This window comes from Carcharodon carcharias, chromosome 12 (genome assembly GCF_017639515.1).
Source record: "Carcharodon carcharias isolate sCarCar2 chromosome 12, sCarCar2.pri, whole genome shotgun sequence".
NCBI lineage: Eukaryota > Metazoa > Chordata > Chondrichthyes > Lamniformes > Lamnidae > Carcharodon > Carcharodon carcharias.
This window is the reverse complement of record NC_054478.1, coordinates 32,947,855-32,961,042: the sequence shown is the minus strand read 5'-3', so window position 1 is coordinate 32,961,042 and position 13,188 is coordinate 32,947,855. Positions and strand designations below refer to the sequence as shown.

Genomic DNA, 13,188 nt, shown 5'->3' with positions numbered 1-13,188 from the left:
TAAAAACGTCATATGTCATGGAACATGTTTTTAATTCAAAAATAAAATTCTTATCTGATGTTTATTTGCTTTAGCAAACCTCATCCTGCCCATGGATGTGGTTTCCTAACAACTGTAAAGGTCGTTTGGCCTTTTTACCTGCCCGCCCATAGGTTGGACGGGCAGCATAAATTTGACTTTAATTAGCTTCTTAAATGGCCTTAATAGGCCTCTTAATTGTCGGCAGGCACACGCGCCAGAGTCAGTTGCGGGGTGAAATATTGCGAGACTGTGCAAAGATGTCGGGACGCTTGCCCAACATCATTGCGTATCATTTTACGCTGGGGTATGTCAGGTGCACGCCTGAGTGTAATATTCTGCCCCCCCCGCCGGTCTCAGTAATGGCGACCATGAAGCTATTGCTGTAAAAATCCACTTGGTTCATTAATGTCCTTTGGGGGAGGAAATCTGCCATCCTTACCCAGTCTAGCCTACATTTGACTCCAGATCCACAGCAATGTGGTTGACTCTTACCTGCCCTCTGAAATGGCGTAGCAAACCACTCAATTCAAGGGGAATTAGGTATGGGCAATAAATGCTGGCCTTGCCAGCGTCACCCAAATCCTATGAGAGGAGTAAAGAAAAAAAATTTCCAGTAACGAGCAAACTTTTGCTTCCGCTAACGTTGCTATTTTATCTGCCCATTGTAACTATACGTTCATGATGCAGAAGCACACTGGTATGACCTCCCCTTCCCAACCATCAGTTTTCAAAATAGTCCTGAAAATCAGATACAAAGTTGTTCTGATGCATGAAATTTAAAGCTCACTGAGGAAAGAAAAGATAGTCCTTTCATTTCATATTCCCTCTACCAATAATTGCATAGGGTCAATAATACCCCTATTATTACCAATTTATATATTTCTATTCATATAATCATTGTATTTTTTTTAATGTAGTCACGTGGTATGGACATCACATGCAATTCCAGCTTTTCTTGTCCATCCCAATTGGCCTTTCGCCATCTTCTTGAATATAGCTGGGTGACTGACCTGGCCATTTCAGAGGGCAGTTTAGAGTCAACCACACAGGTTCTGGAGTCACATATACGCCAGATGGACTAAGGACGGCAGGTTTCCTTCCCGAAAGGACAGTCATGAACCAGATGGGTTTTTATGACAATCTGGCAGTTCAGAGTATTGTATGTCCAGTTCTGGGCACCACACTTTAGGAAGGATGTGAAGACATTAGAGAGGGTGCAGCAAAGACTCACAAGAATTGTTCGAGCGATAAGGAGCTTCAGCTATGAAGGTAGACTGGAGAAGGGAGGACTGGTTTCCTTAAAATTAAAAAGGTTGAGAGGGCATTTGCTAGAGGTATTCAGAATCATGAAAGGTCTGTACAAAGTAGATTGGGAGAAACTGTTCCCACTGTGAAAGGATCATGAATGAGAAGGCACAGATTTAAAATAATTAGTAAGAAAAGCAAAAGTGATCTGAGGGAAAACTTTTTTACATAGTGAGTGGTTAGGGTTTGGAATGCACTGCCTGAGAATGTGATGGAAGCAGGTTCAGTTGAAGCCTAACAGGGAACTAGACTGCCATCTGGAAAGAGAAACCATGCAGGGTTAAGGGGAGAAGGCAGGGGAATAGCACTAGGTGAATTGCTCATTCGGAGAGCGAGTGCAGACACGATGGAGCAAATGAGCTCCTTCCGCACTATACCAATTCAGTGATTCTGTAATGGTCACCATTAGCACGTAAAGATTATATTAGGAGAGGTGGCCAAAGGCTTTGCCCCAAGGCAAGTTTTAAGAAACATCTTAAAAGGAGGGAGTTTAGGGAGGGAATTCCAGAACTTAAAATTTGTTTTCTTTATTCTTTCATGGGATGCGGACATCACTGGCAAGGCCAGTAATTGGTGCCCATCCCTAATTTCCCTTGAATTGAATTTCAGAGGACATTTAAGAGTCAACCACAGTGCTGTGGGTCTGGACTCACATGTAAGCCAGACCTGGTAAGGATGGCAGATTTTCTTCCCTAAAGGACATCAGTGAACCAGATGGGCAATCGATGATAGCTTCATGGTCACCATTACTGAGATTATCTTTATATTCCAGATTTATTAATTGAATTTAAATTCCACCAGCGGCCATGGTGAGATTTGAACCCCTGTCCCTAGAGCATTAGGCTGGGTTTCTGAATTATTGATCTCGTGACATTACCACTATGCCACCACCTCTTCCTAAAAGGGCTGAAGCAGCTGAAGGCTTTGCCACCAATGGTAGCCATTACTAATCAAAATGAGCTAGGAATCCTTTCACTTTGGAGTATTGTGACATGGCACCTTTCAACAATATGTTGTTTGACAAGATAGAAAGAGATGTCTGATATATACACTGTTTTATCAATTTTAGTGTGTTTTGGTAAAGTTAAAATCAAGGATGCCAGAAATGGAGAAACATTAGAGAGGGAAGCAACAATGCTGTGGAAGAATTTAAAAACAAGGATGTGAATTTTAAAATCAAGGCACTGCAGGACTGGAAGCCAGGGTAAGTCAGCAAGCATAAGGGTGATGAATGAATGGAACTTAGTGCGTTAGGATACCGGCAGTAGAGATTTGGATAAAATCAAGATGAGTGTGCACAAAGTGGGAAGCCAGCCAGGAGATGAACATGAACATGAGTAGGTCATACAGCCTCTTGCAGCTGCTCCAATCACTAAGATAATGGTTCTACCTTAACTCCACTTTCCAGCTCTATCTATATATCCCATGATTCCCTCCGTACCCAAAAATCTACTGATCGACCTAGAATATACTGACTGACTAAGCATCCACTGCCACCTGGGATACAGAATTCCAAAGATTCATGATCCTCCGAAGAAATTTCTCTCAATACTAAATGGCCAGCCCTTACACTGACATTATGACCTCTAGTTCTCCATCCAGGAAAAGTAGACTCTCATTGACTACCCTATCAAGCCCCAAGAATTTTATACATTTCAATGAGACCAGCTCTCATTCCCCTGAACTGCAAAGAAGACAGGGCCATTCTACTATATAAGAACATAAGAAATAGGAGGAGATGATTACATGGCCCATCAAATGAGCTCCGCCATTCGATATGATCATGACTGATTCTGGGCTTCAACTCCATTTGCCTGCCCACCCCTCATATCCCTTAATTGCTTGAGACACCGAAAATCTCTCTAACCAAGCCTTAAACATATTCAACGATCGAGCCATCCACAACTCTCTGGGGTAGAGAATTCCAAAGATTCACAACCCTTCGAGTGAAGTAATTTCTCCTCATCTCAGTCCTAAATCCTACATCTTTCCTCGTAAGACAATCCTCTCATTTCAGGAATCAATCTTTGTTGCTAGCTTTGTATCATCAGCAAACGCACGATCTTCTTGTCTAAGTCATTGACATTGACATTGGAGATAAAAGTCCTTAAGCCTCTGTTCTTAGTCGGTATAAGTTGGCCTAGCTTCGCTGCCATACAGCAATGTCTTTTGGGTGGCTGATGATCCCTTTAAACAAGCTTTCTGTCTCTTAGCCACTTAAGTATCTGTGCAGCCATTGTCCCTTTAATCACATTTGCTACTAGTTTGTTAACATGTTTCTCATGTTTTTTTTAACCAAAAGTATCTTCAAAGTTCATATACACAAAACCCATATCAACACACTCCATTAATTCAAGGAGCTCAATCAAGTTAGTCAAAAGTGCTTGCCTTTAACAAATTCATGTTGGCTTTCATTCATCAACCTCTATTTTACCATGTGCCAATTCATTTTGCTCTGGCTTATTGTCACAGTTTCCCACCATAGCTGTCAGGCTGACTGACCATTGTTGCCAGGAATTTTTTAATGTGTCAGTTGAGCATGAAGAAGGTACAGTACTTCTGGCAATTCAGCACACCCTCAGTGAGGTGTCAGTTTAGATGATGTGCTCAAGTCCATAATAGAACTGAAACCCATGGCCTTGACTCAAATGCGAGTTAGATGAATATATGTGAATAATCATTTGGGGCTGAAATTTTCAAGCTAAGAAATGTGTTTGTCTTGCTAACATTGAACTACTGTGCACGGCTTTTAGACCATGCTATCTGCCTCGTGACTTCAATCAATTACACGTTATTTTGTTAAATATTCCAAAGCAGGCTAATACAGAGAAAGCAGCAGGAGTTATTTATGCAGCAGTTCAAGAAACGGCTGCTCCCTCTCCAGATTCACTGAAGATCACCCTTGGTGATATCAATCACTGTGACTTGTCTTTGAGGGAAATACTCCATAACTACACTAGGTGTGCTGACAAACCAACTCATGGAGAGAAGACACTGGATCAACGTTTTTTTTCTCCATTCTTGACTTTCGCAAGTTTTTGATTCGAACAGGGATGAGGGAATCAGATCATAATGTTGGGCATCTCTTCTCTAAATATCAGCAAGAATGGAAATCAGTAAAACCTGGCAGGTAAGTGGTTAAAATCTGGGATAATGTGGCCATTCAAGATCTGCAAATGTTTTCATAACTTGAACTGCCATATTTTTATGAAGAATGAAGACAGGAATAAGAGCACAGATATCATAAATGATTCTGTGAACAGTTTCATGTCCAAATTAAAACAATTAAGATCTATCCAAATGAGAAACTATGGATTACAAAGGACTTAAAAGCAATAATGAAGGAAAGACAAATTGCATTTAGTGTAGGGGACCAAGGCAAACTTGATGAACTAAAAATTTTTTTTATTCATTTATTATTTTTTTGATCCCCTTTTTAAATCCCTTTTCCCCAACCACCACCCCCTTGCTGGGCCATGCGTCACTTGTTTCCATGTTGTTCTTTTAGAGAGTGCTGCTTTTAACATCTTCCACTTTCTTAAATTTATGTCACTATCAGCATCTTCTTTAGTCTTCACCACTGCCATTAACACTCCATTTGTCTTGTGTCCATGACATCTTTGTCAATCTCTCCTTAGCCTCAACCTATCGCTGTCCTTCTATCCTGCTTTAACTGCTCCACCCTCCTTTAAACAGTATAAATTCAATCACATTTCTACTTCTCTTTAGCTCTGAAGATTCATACGGACTCGAAGCTTTAACTATTTCTCTCTCCACAGATGCTGTCAGTCCCGCTGAGTTTCTCCAGCATTTTGTTTTTATTTTATATATTATGTTTAAAAAATCAAGGTGAGAAAGCAAATTTAGAATGTAAAACTTGCGTACAGTGATAAGCTGCACATTTATTTTCAGACAAATAATCTCAGAGACGATGGAAGCATACGCATAAAATGTCAGGCTTCATATCAAAAGAGAGAAATTGACACCTATTTGTCCACAGGCAATCCTCGTGATGTTGCAAATGAATCGGATAGGTTTTTTGGCTGGTTTGAAAACGAAGAATTTGAGGAACATGTGATTTGGCAGCAGGTTTCACTTACAAATTAGAAGGTTCTCATGTTATTATCAACAAACGGGAGGTAGAGAAGCAATTCAAGTGAGTGAATCCACAGAAAGCATGTAGCCCAGATAACATCAGCGTAAAATTTCTTGAGGAATGTTCTCATCAGTTGGCAGTTCCTTTCTCTCTAATCTTTCAGAATCGTTTGACACGCACACTGCTCCTTGTTATTGGAAATCAGCTATCATCGTACCAGTTGCTAAGAAGTCATGGCCTGCTGAGTTGAATGATTACCGACCAGTTGTTCTTACATTGATAGTCAGAAAATGATTTGAGCATATTGCGTCAAAGCGTCTTTCAGATCCTCTGTTTCCACATATTGATCAGTGACAGTTTGCCTATCAACCTCAGAAGTCAATGGACAATGCTGTTCTGACCTTGGCCCATTTGATCCAACAGCACACGGACAGAAATGGCAACTATGCTCACGCGTTCTCTGTTGATTTCACTTCAGCTTTTAATACCATTCAGGCTCATTGAGAAACTGAAAAACCTAGACACCAATTCCATTCTCCTACTTTGGATCAGTGATTTCCTTCACAACAGGACCCAACAGGTATTAGTTTCTGGGATTTACTCAGAGCCCGTGTTAACACATACTGGATCTTCTCAGGGCTGCGTACTTTCACCTTTGCTTTTCATCCTCTACACAGACGACTGGCAATCAGAGCGCAATAACAATGATCTTAAAGTATGCTGACGGTATGGTACTTGTGGGTCTTATAGGAAAAAAACCAGTTAATGATATTGTTCTCGTGAAGATTCATGATGTGGTCATTGAAGTAGTTAACAGCTACAAGTATCTAGGCATTAAAGTAGATAAGCTGAATTGGAAGGAACTGTGTACAGATGTGCTAGTTAAAAGGCACACGATTATACTACCTCAGAAAACAAACATTTTTTTTAAGTAGATTCCACAATTATGAAACTCTTCTATACAGCTGTAGTTGAGAGCGCTATCCTTTTTGTTTGTCTCGCCTAGTACTGTGGTCTTAGGAAAGCAAACTCTTTAAGTTCCAGAGATTAATGAATTAGGCAGGAAGGGTATTTGATGAGCAGAAGTTTCTTGATAAAATCTGCTCTAAGAATTTTGACGAAAGAAAAGTGTGTCTTGCATAATAAGAATCATCCCTTGGATGCATTCAGGGAAAAGGCTACAATCCCTCAGATGCAGGACAAACTGGTTCTTGAATTCATTTGTGCCCTTCTTCACAAGAACTTTTAACAGGGGTTTGGTGAATGGATGAGGAGGATATGCAATCACTGACTGATTATTTTAATGCATTGGAATAGTTTTTAATACATCTTAAAGTTCGACCTCTTTGGCAGGGTAATTTTATTTTGTTATTAATTTATATGTAATTTTTGAATGAATGAGCAATGTACCCAAAATTAATTTCCATATGGACAATAAAGTGAAACTGAATTGAATTAAACAGAAATTTTAAATGAGGGCTTGAATGTTAATCAAAACTTGCAAGTTGCAGAGTTCCCACTGTTTCTGAAGTTTTTACTAAACAAATCAAATCCTTGGTAGTCACTGCCATCAAGACTACCTGATTAAAGGTGTTCCCTTAGAGTAGATGTAAACAGTAACTGCAAGACTCAGTAGCTATTTTGAGAGTGTAATTCAAGGTGACGTAGACTTTGTGCAGTGTTCCATTTCAGACAAACCTTAGTAATTTTAGAAGAAAAACTAAATACATTTGCCAGATTATCCACTACTGTCTATCACTACTCAGGCCTGTTTATTTGCATTCTGAAGTTTAGCCTGAAATATTACTAATCCATTTTTGCCTCCCAAGAAAGCTTTTTTGTCTAGTCCTGGCCTCCTTTCTGTGTAGTGGTTACAAACTTGGTAGATGAAAAAATCCCTTCTAAAAAGCTGGTTACACCCTTCCGTTTCCCACAAAACATTAAAAATAACAATTAAAGCAAACAACTATTTCTTTTTGCCAGATTTGATGGGTTAACAGGCATCCTAGCCAAAAGAATCACTTTCATCAGTGCATCGCTTGAAAAAACATGTGAAGCAGATGCGAAAACGGTCCTAACTCAGGTTTAAATTCAATGCAGAATGACAACACATCTGACTGGTGTAATTGTCGCTTCAGCCCACAACACATAACTGCCCACGGTTTAGTCTCACTTAACACAAATGGCTGATGTTAGAAACTGATGTCACAAGCAACCAATAGGGAGTTCTGTTGGGAGGTTGTAGATTAACAGCGAGCTGATCCCACTCAATATCAGAGCCAAAACGCTGATGTTGACAATTTATATTAGAAATAGAAAACACACTTTAAAATATTCTTGACTTGATCAGTGAAACTAATATATTACACACATCTGAGCTAGCGGTTTACACAAAATAAATCAAGTACTCTTTTCACGAATCATACTTTTGGTGCCACTTAGTGGTTTAGTTAGTAAAAACTCCTGGTCACAAGGTGTGTCTAAGCAATTATACCTGTGCACACATTGTTATGGAGCAGCTGTTGGTAAATGCTGAGCTGCTCAAATGCCAAAGGGAAACTTGAAACAATTGCCATAACTGTTTTGCAATTTGTATATTTATTTCAAGGTTACGACTGAATTCAAAGCACTCAAGTCCACCAAATTTTAGAGCATTTTTTAACAAGACTAAGTTAAACATTTATTAATAAAAGAAATAATTTTAAGCACATACAGAGGTCTACAAATTACTACTATGATAACTCCTAGCTCCCCTGATGAATTGAACTCCCAGTTACACCTCCGTTAATGCAACAGTAAAACGCACAGACTTTAAGAGGCCCAGACGAAGTAACGCTATAACCTGAACTGTAGAATTCAAAGTGAGTTTTCTTAGCTTTTATTCTTGCAGAAAGCAGTTTGGGCACAGAGGATAAAGGCCTTTCACACTTGTGTTAGATCTTAAAATGCCTGCCCTTATACACAGCCTTTTCTCCTTTATACATATTTTCCCCTTTGAATGCAAATTTCCATTGATTCACTATGTCTTTGGACTTTACCTCTCTAATAATAAAAAAATCTATCACAGTACTAATTTTACCAGTAATCTTTGGGAAAAATAATTACACTGTTTCTTAACTTCTTCTGGCTAGGCATAACATTTCAGCCCCCCTTTAAATTCAAGCTACTCTGGTTTATAAAAAAATGCAAATGTTCCCTTTACACCTCACATTCTAAAATTTCACCCATGTTTACCTATTTGGCATTTTAAACCTAGCTTTTCTTCTTACATCAAAGCCTTCAGACCAGCTCTCTTTAATTCAATTAAGTCCCACACACGCTACTTTACAATAAATTCCAACATTATGAAAATTATTCCTGACACGCATGATACCTTTTATGATATACCATTGTTCCCTTTTATGTGTAACATTAACAACGCTTAACATAGTTGGTTCACATCACTGTCAAAATGAAAGAATTCAGACTTGTGATAGCCAATAAGGCATCCGTAGTAATGCTCATAGACTTTTTCGTTCTTTTAATTCATGCTTTTAGGTAGCCTGAGGCCAGTTTTCAGTTTTCCAAATAAGCTGTTTGCACAATATATAGCCGATGAACTTCTTTTCTGCAACTCCTAGAACTTGTTATCCCCGCTTTGCATGTTCAATGTTATTGAAGGTTGATCTTCCAGTCTGAACAACACCCAAAACATTAACCTATCTTTTTACAGATGCTGACAGACCTGTAAATGTTTTAAAGTAATGGAGAAGGATTTTTATACTGGGAGATGGAATAAAGGGGAACTAAGCATAAATTCTTTCACCCAGGTGGTGGGGATCTGGAACTCTGCCTGAAAGGGTGGCAGAGAAACCCTCATCACATTTAAAAAGTATTCAGGTTAAGCACTCGGAAGTACTGTAGCCTAAATGGCCAATGATCATAAACTGCAAAGTGGGATTAGCCTGGAAGGCTTTTTTTCAGAAATGCGATGGGCTGAATGGCCACCCTCTGTGTCATTAAGCTCTAAGACTCTACATCCAACCAGCATTTTGTTATTTTATACCTATTATTTGGCAAGATCATAACATGATTAATTCCATCACTAAGTGCAAGAAATTCTGTGGGAACAATGTATTGATATAAACAGAAAACAACATCTCCCCAATTGAAAGTTCATTTACATCAGTTGAAAAATTAAAGGAACCTTACCCTCACCTTTAACTCTCAATCAGATCATGGCTGAGCTAAAGTCAAACATGTTATATGACCTGTTGGAGGAGTTTTGAGATCACTTGTGTCTGAATGTGGTGTATAATTTCAATATGAGAAGTGGTGAATGAAGTTGGGTTTGAAAAATGTTCAAGTAATCCAACCTGGCTCCCACCCATTTATAAAGGTAGTAGTCAGGGGAAACAACTTTTTCATTTCGGCTAAATAGATTTTTTCAGTCTGCAATATGTCTCTGGTATTACCAGTTGTACTTTGAAGTATTAAACTATAAGGCCGTGACCAGCTGTGTGTAATAAAGCTGCAAAGCATTAAAAAGGCAACCTCTGGCACTGTATTGCAAAACACAGTTACTCTTATCTGTTTTGCCACATAGGCAAAAAAATTTATTGCAAAGTGGGATTAGCCTGGAAGGCTCTTTTTCAGAAATGCAATGGGCTGAATGGCTACTTAGGTGTCAGTAATAATGCTCATAGATTATTTTGTTCTTTTAATTCATGCTTTTAGGTTGCCTGAGGCCAGTTTTCAGTTTTCCAAATAAGCTGTTTGCACAATATATAGCCAATGAACTTCTTTTCTGCAATTCCTAGACCTTGTTATCCCCTCTTTGCATGTTCAATGTTATTGAAAGTTGATCTTCCAGTCTGAACAACACCCAAAACACAGGGCCAAATGTGGCAGTTAAACATACTGAGAATGTATTACTCAGCCAAATCTTGAAATCAGGAAGAAACATTCTGACTAATAGTTTAACTTCTTGCACATTTACACAGTAATCATGATCAAATAACACTCTTCTCTCAAACTATTTTTGACATAAGTTACACTATTGTTCTCAGTCACTGTTGCCACTTATTTTCAGTTTTAATCTGCAAATTAGAAACTAACACTCAAACACCTCATTTAAAAAAATTGAAATAAAGTAAGTATAATACTCCACAGCCACAGGAACCAGAAACCAAAACTTGCGCCATAGGTACCAAATGACAGCACAGACCTAGAGTAATCCAAGTTGATGCCCACACAGAGAGAAGACAAACCCTCTTTTTTAAATTTAACATTAACTCACACCTGTATAAATTGAACATATGTCTTATGATAATGCAGTTAAACTCTTGGAACCTGACATACGAGGCACACATTCAAATTAGGTGCAGAATAGTCTATTAGTCATTTTGATTGCACCTGAACTCTCAATGATACACATTTAAAACAGAATCAGAAAATTGTCAGCAGTGAAGTTCATGATCAAAAAGGGTTTCTTCTGAACAGAATTATAAGTAGACCATTTCCAAATGTTATCAAAAGAGAGTAGATGAGTCAGATATTGTAGAAGAGATGGAGTGAAGTAGATATGAAAATCAAAAGAGAAAGAAACTGGAAATACTTAGAATAAGCTAAGATAATTAAATTAAGTGGTGGTGTACTGGTAATGTCACTGGGCTAGCAATCCAGAGGCCCAGACTCATGGCCTGGAGACAAGGGTTCAAATCCCACTATGGCAGATTTAAATTCAATTAATGAAATCTGCACAAATTCCATGAAACAATAAATTAAAAAAAAACAAGCTGATACTTCTTTGATCCTTTCTCAGGATGTTCATCTATTATGGATGAATGAACATTTAAAAAGGGAAAGGAACAGTAGAAAGTGAAAATAAAATTACCTATGAAGCTCTTCAGTGGTGGTGGCAGACCAAACAGAAAATTCATAATGAGTGGTTTACATAAAACCGAGGGAATGTGTTTGAATAGCTGAACAGAAAAGACAGTAAGAAAATCAGCCAGGCAGAGCAAGTTCTGCCCTGTTATTTAAATAAGACTAAGGGCAAGTAAAGATACTAAGACAATGTGAAGCTCAATGGACCTGAAATTGAGTGGATAAATCTGCTTGATCAAATGTAAATGAAATAGGTTAAATAGTCTGGATGTGCCTAACACTACAAATAAGCCTGAGCCCGATTTTAGAAACAAATAATTGGGTAAAGCAGGTAGGAATGAGAAAGAGAGAATAAAAGGGGATCAAATCGCGACACTGAATGAATCGAGCATAACAATGACTGGGTGAGTGAGGCTGCGTGTGGCAGGCAGGCTATTTGAGGCGAAGTTATCAGGGCTAGGGCTGTGGTTGTAAGTACATTCAGAGTGAGAGGCTGGCTGTGAGAGGGATATGAGTGAGCAGTCAGACACCCACCCCGCCCGCCCCCCCCCCAGCTCTCTCAGGCACTTTACCCACTAGTCTGGGCCCCACCTTGGTGATTGAAGAGTCTCCAGAGTTTAGTGAAGATGATTCCCATTCTCCAGGCAGGCGGGGCCCGTAGCAACGGTCTCGCCAGCGACAAGGCCGGGGCCTCCTGCCAGGGGCCGGGGTACAGCAGCAGCAGTGGCGGCAGCGACGGATGGTCCGGACACTGGCCTCAACCCCACTCTCTGGGTATAAGGCAGCGAATCAATAAATGCGAAGGAGCCCCCTCTCCAAAGGCACTTTCCTTAATAGCAGCGGCTGGTCAGCAACTTATGACACGAAGAAAATGCCATCACAACCGGCCTGAAGATGGACATTCGCCCACCGGCCTTTCCACTCCGCCGGGGAAACCAACTGCACCTGCGCACTAACCCCGACCCTCACAGAGCTGCGCGGCCTGCCTCCTCCTCCTCCTCCTCCTGACACCTAACGCGCCTGCGCGTCAATCCGCAGCCTGACGTGTATACGCTTGCGCATTGGGTTCTGCCTCACGGAGGTTGCGCCTGCGCTGTAAGGTTACGCACAGATTTACTCGCACATGGTTGACAGAGGCATAATTACACTGTCCTCCTCAAACTGGGCTGTCATCAGAAATTTGTCACCATCCTCCAGCCCACTCCACTCCACGATGGCATGCAAGCCGTGGATCCTCACCAATGGAAGCACTCTCTCTAAACCCAATTGGAAAAAACAGTTCGGACCAGTACTCTTATTTCCCAGTTTTTATCAGTGTTCCATTTTAAGGAATATAAGACCAGTTTGGACCACTAACCTTATTTCCTAGTTTTTACTGTTTTTGTTTTGTTCTGGGCAGTCAAGATTGGAGCAAAACACATTTTCTGTTTCAACACATCAACCGGTGTCTCCATCTTCCTCACCACACCTCCAGCAAACTACCCACAGGTATAGAGATAATTATGGAATAGACAAGAAACTATCCAACCTACTCCGCATTTAACCCAAAACTAAAATCACACCAACATTCATCACTCAGCTCCAGTAATCGCATCCCCTCACCCCACCTCTGGTCTTGCACCCCCCACCCCGTACTTTGATCTTGCCTGCACCACCCTGCTCCTTCGCCAAAGTGTCCCTTATCTTTTTCCCCAGAGTTGGTCACCTACCCCCAACAATTAAGATCAATGGCGGGATCCTGAAAAATTTGGACCATTTTCCATATCGTGGGAGCCTCCTCTCTATGAAGTCAGACCTAGATGACGAAATTCATCACTGCCTCTAATGTGCCGGCTCAACCTTCGGGCCACTGAGGAAATGAGTATTTGAGGACCAGAATGATGCTCCCGAGACTAAAG

General features: G+C 40.1%; 1 protein-coding gene across 1 annotated transcript in view; it reads right to left on the bottom strand.

Annotated features, from left to right (window-relative positions):
* arl5a (ADP-ribosylation factor-like 5A) overlaps window positions 1-12,277 on the bottom strand; it is a 37,588-nt gene extending 25,311 nt beyond the window's left edge. Inside the window, exon 1 of the mRNA XM_041200541.1 lies at window positions 11,882-12,277. Within this exon, the coding sequence (XP_041056475.1) occupies window positions 11,882-11,927 (46 nt within the window). The 5' untranslated portion in view covers window positions 11,928-12,277. The remainder of the gene's footprint in view (window positions 1-11,881) is intronic.
* Window positions 12,278-13,188: the final 911 nt, after the last annotated feature.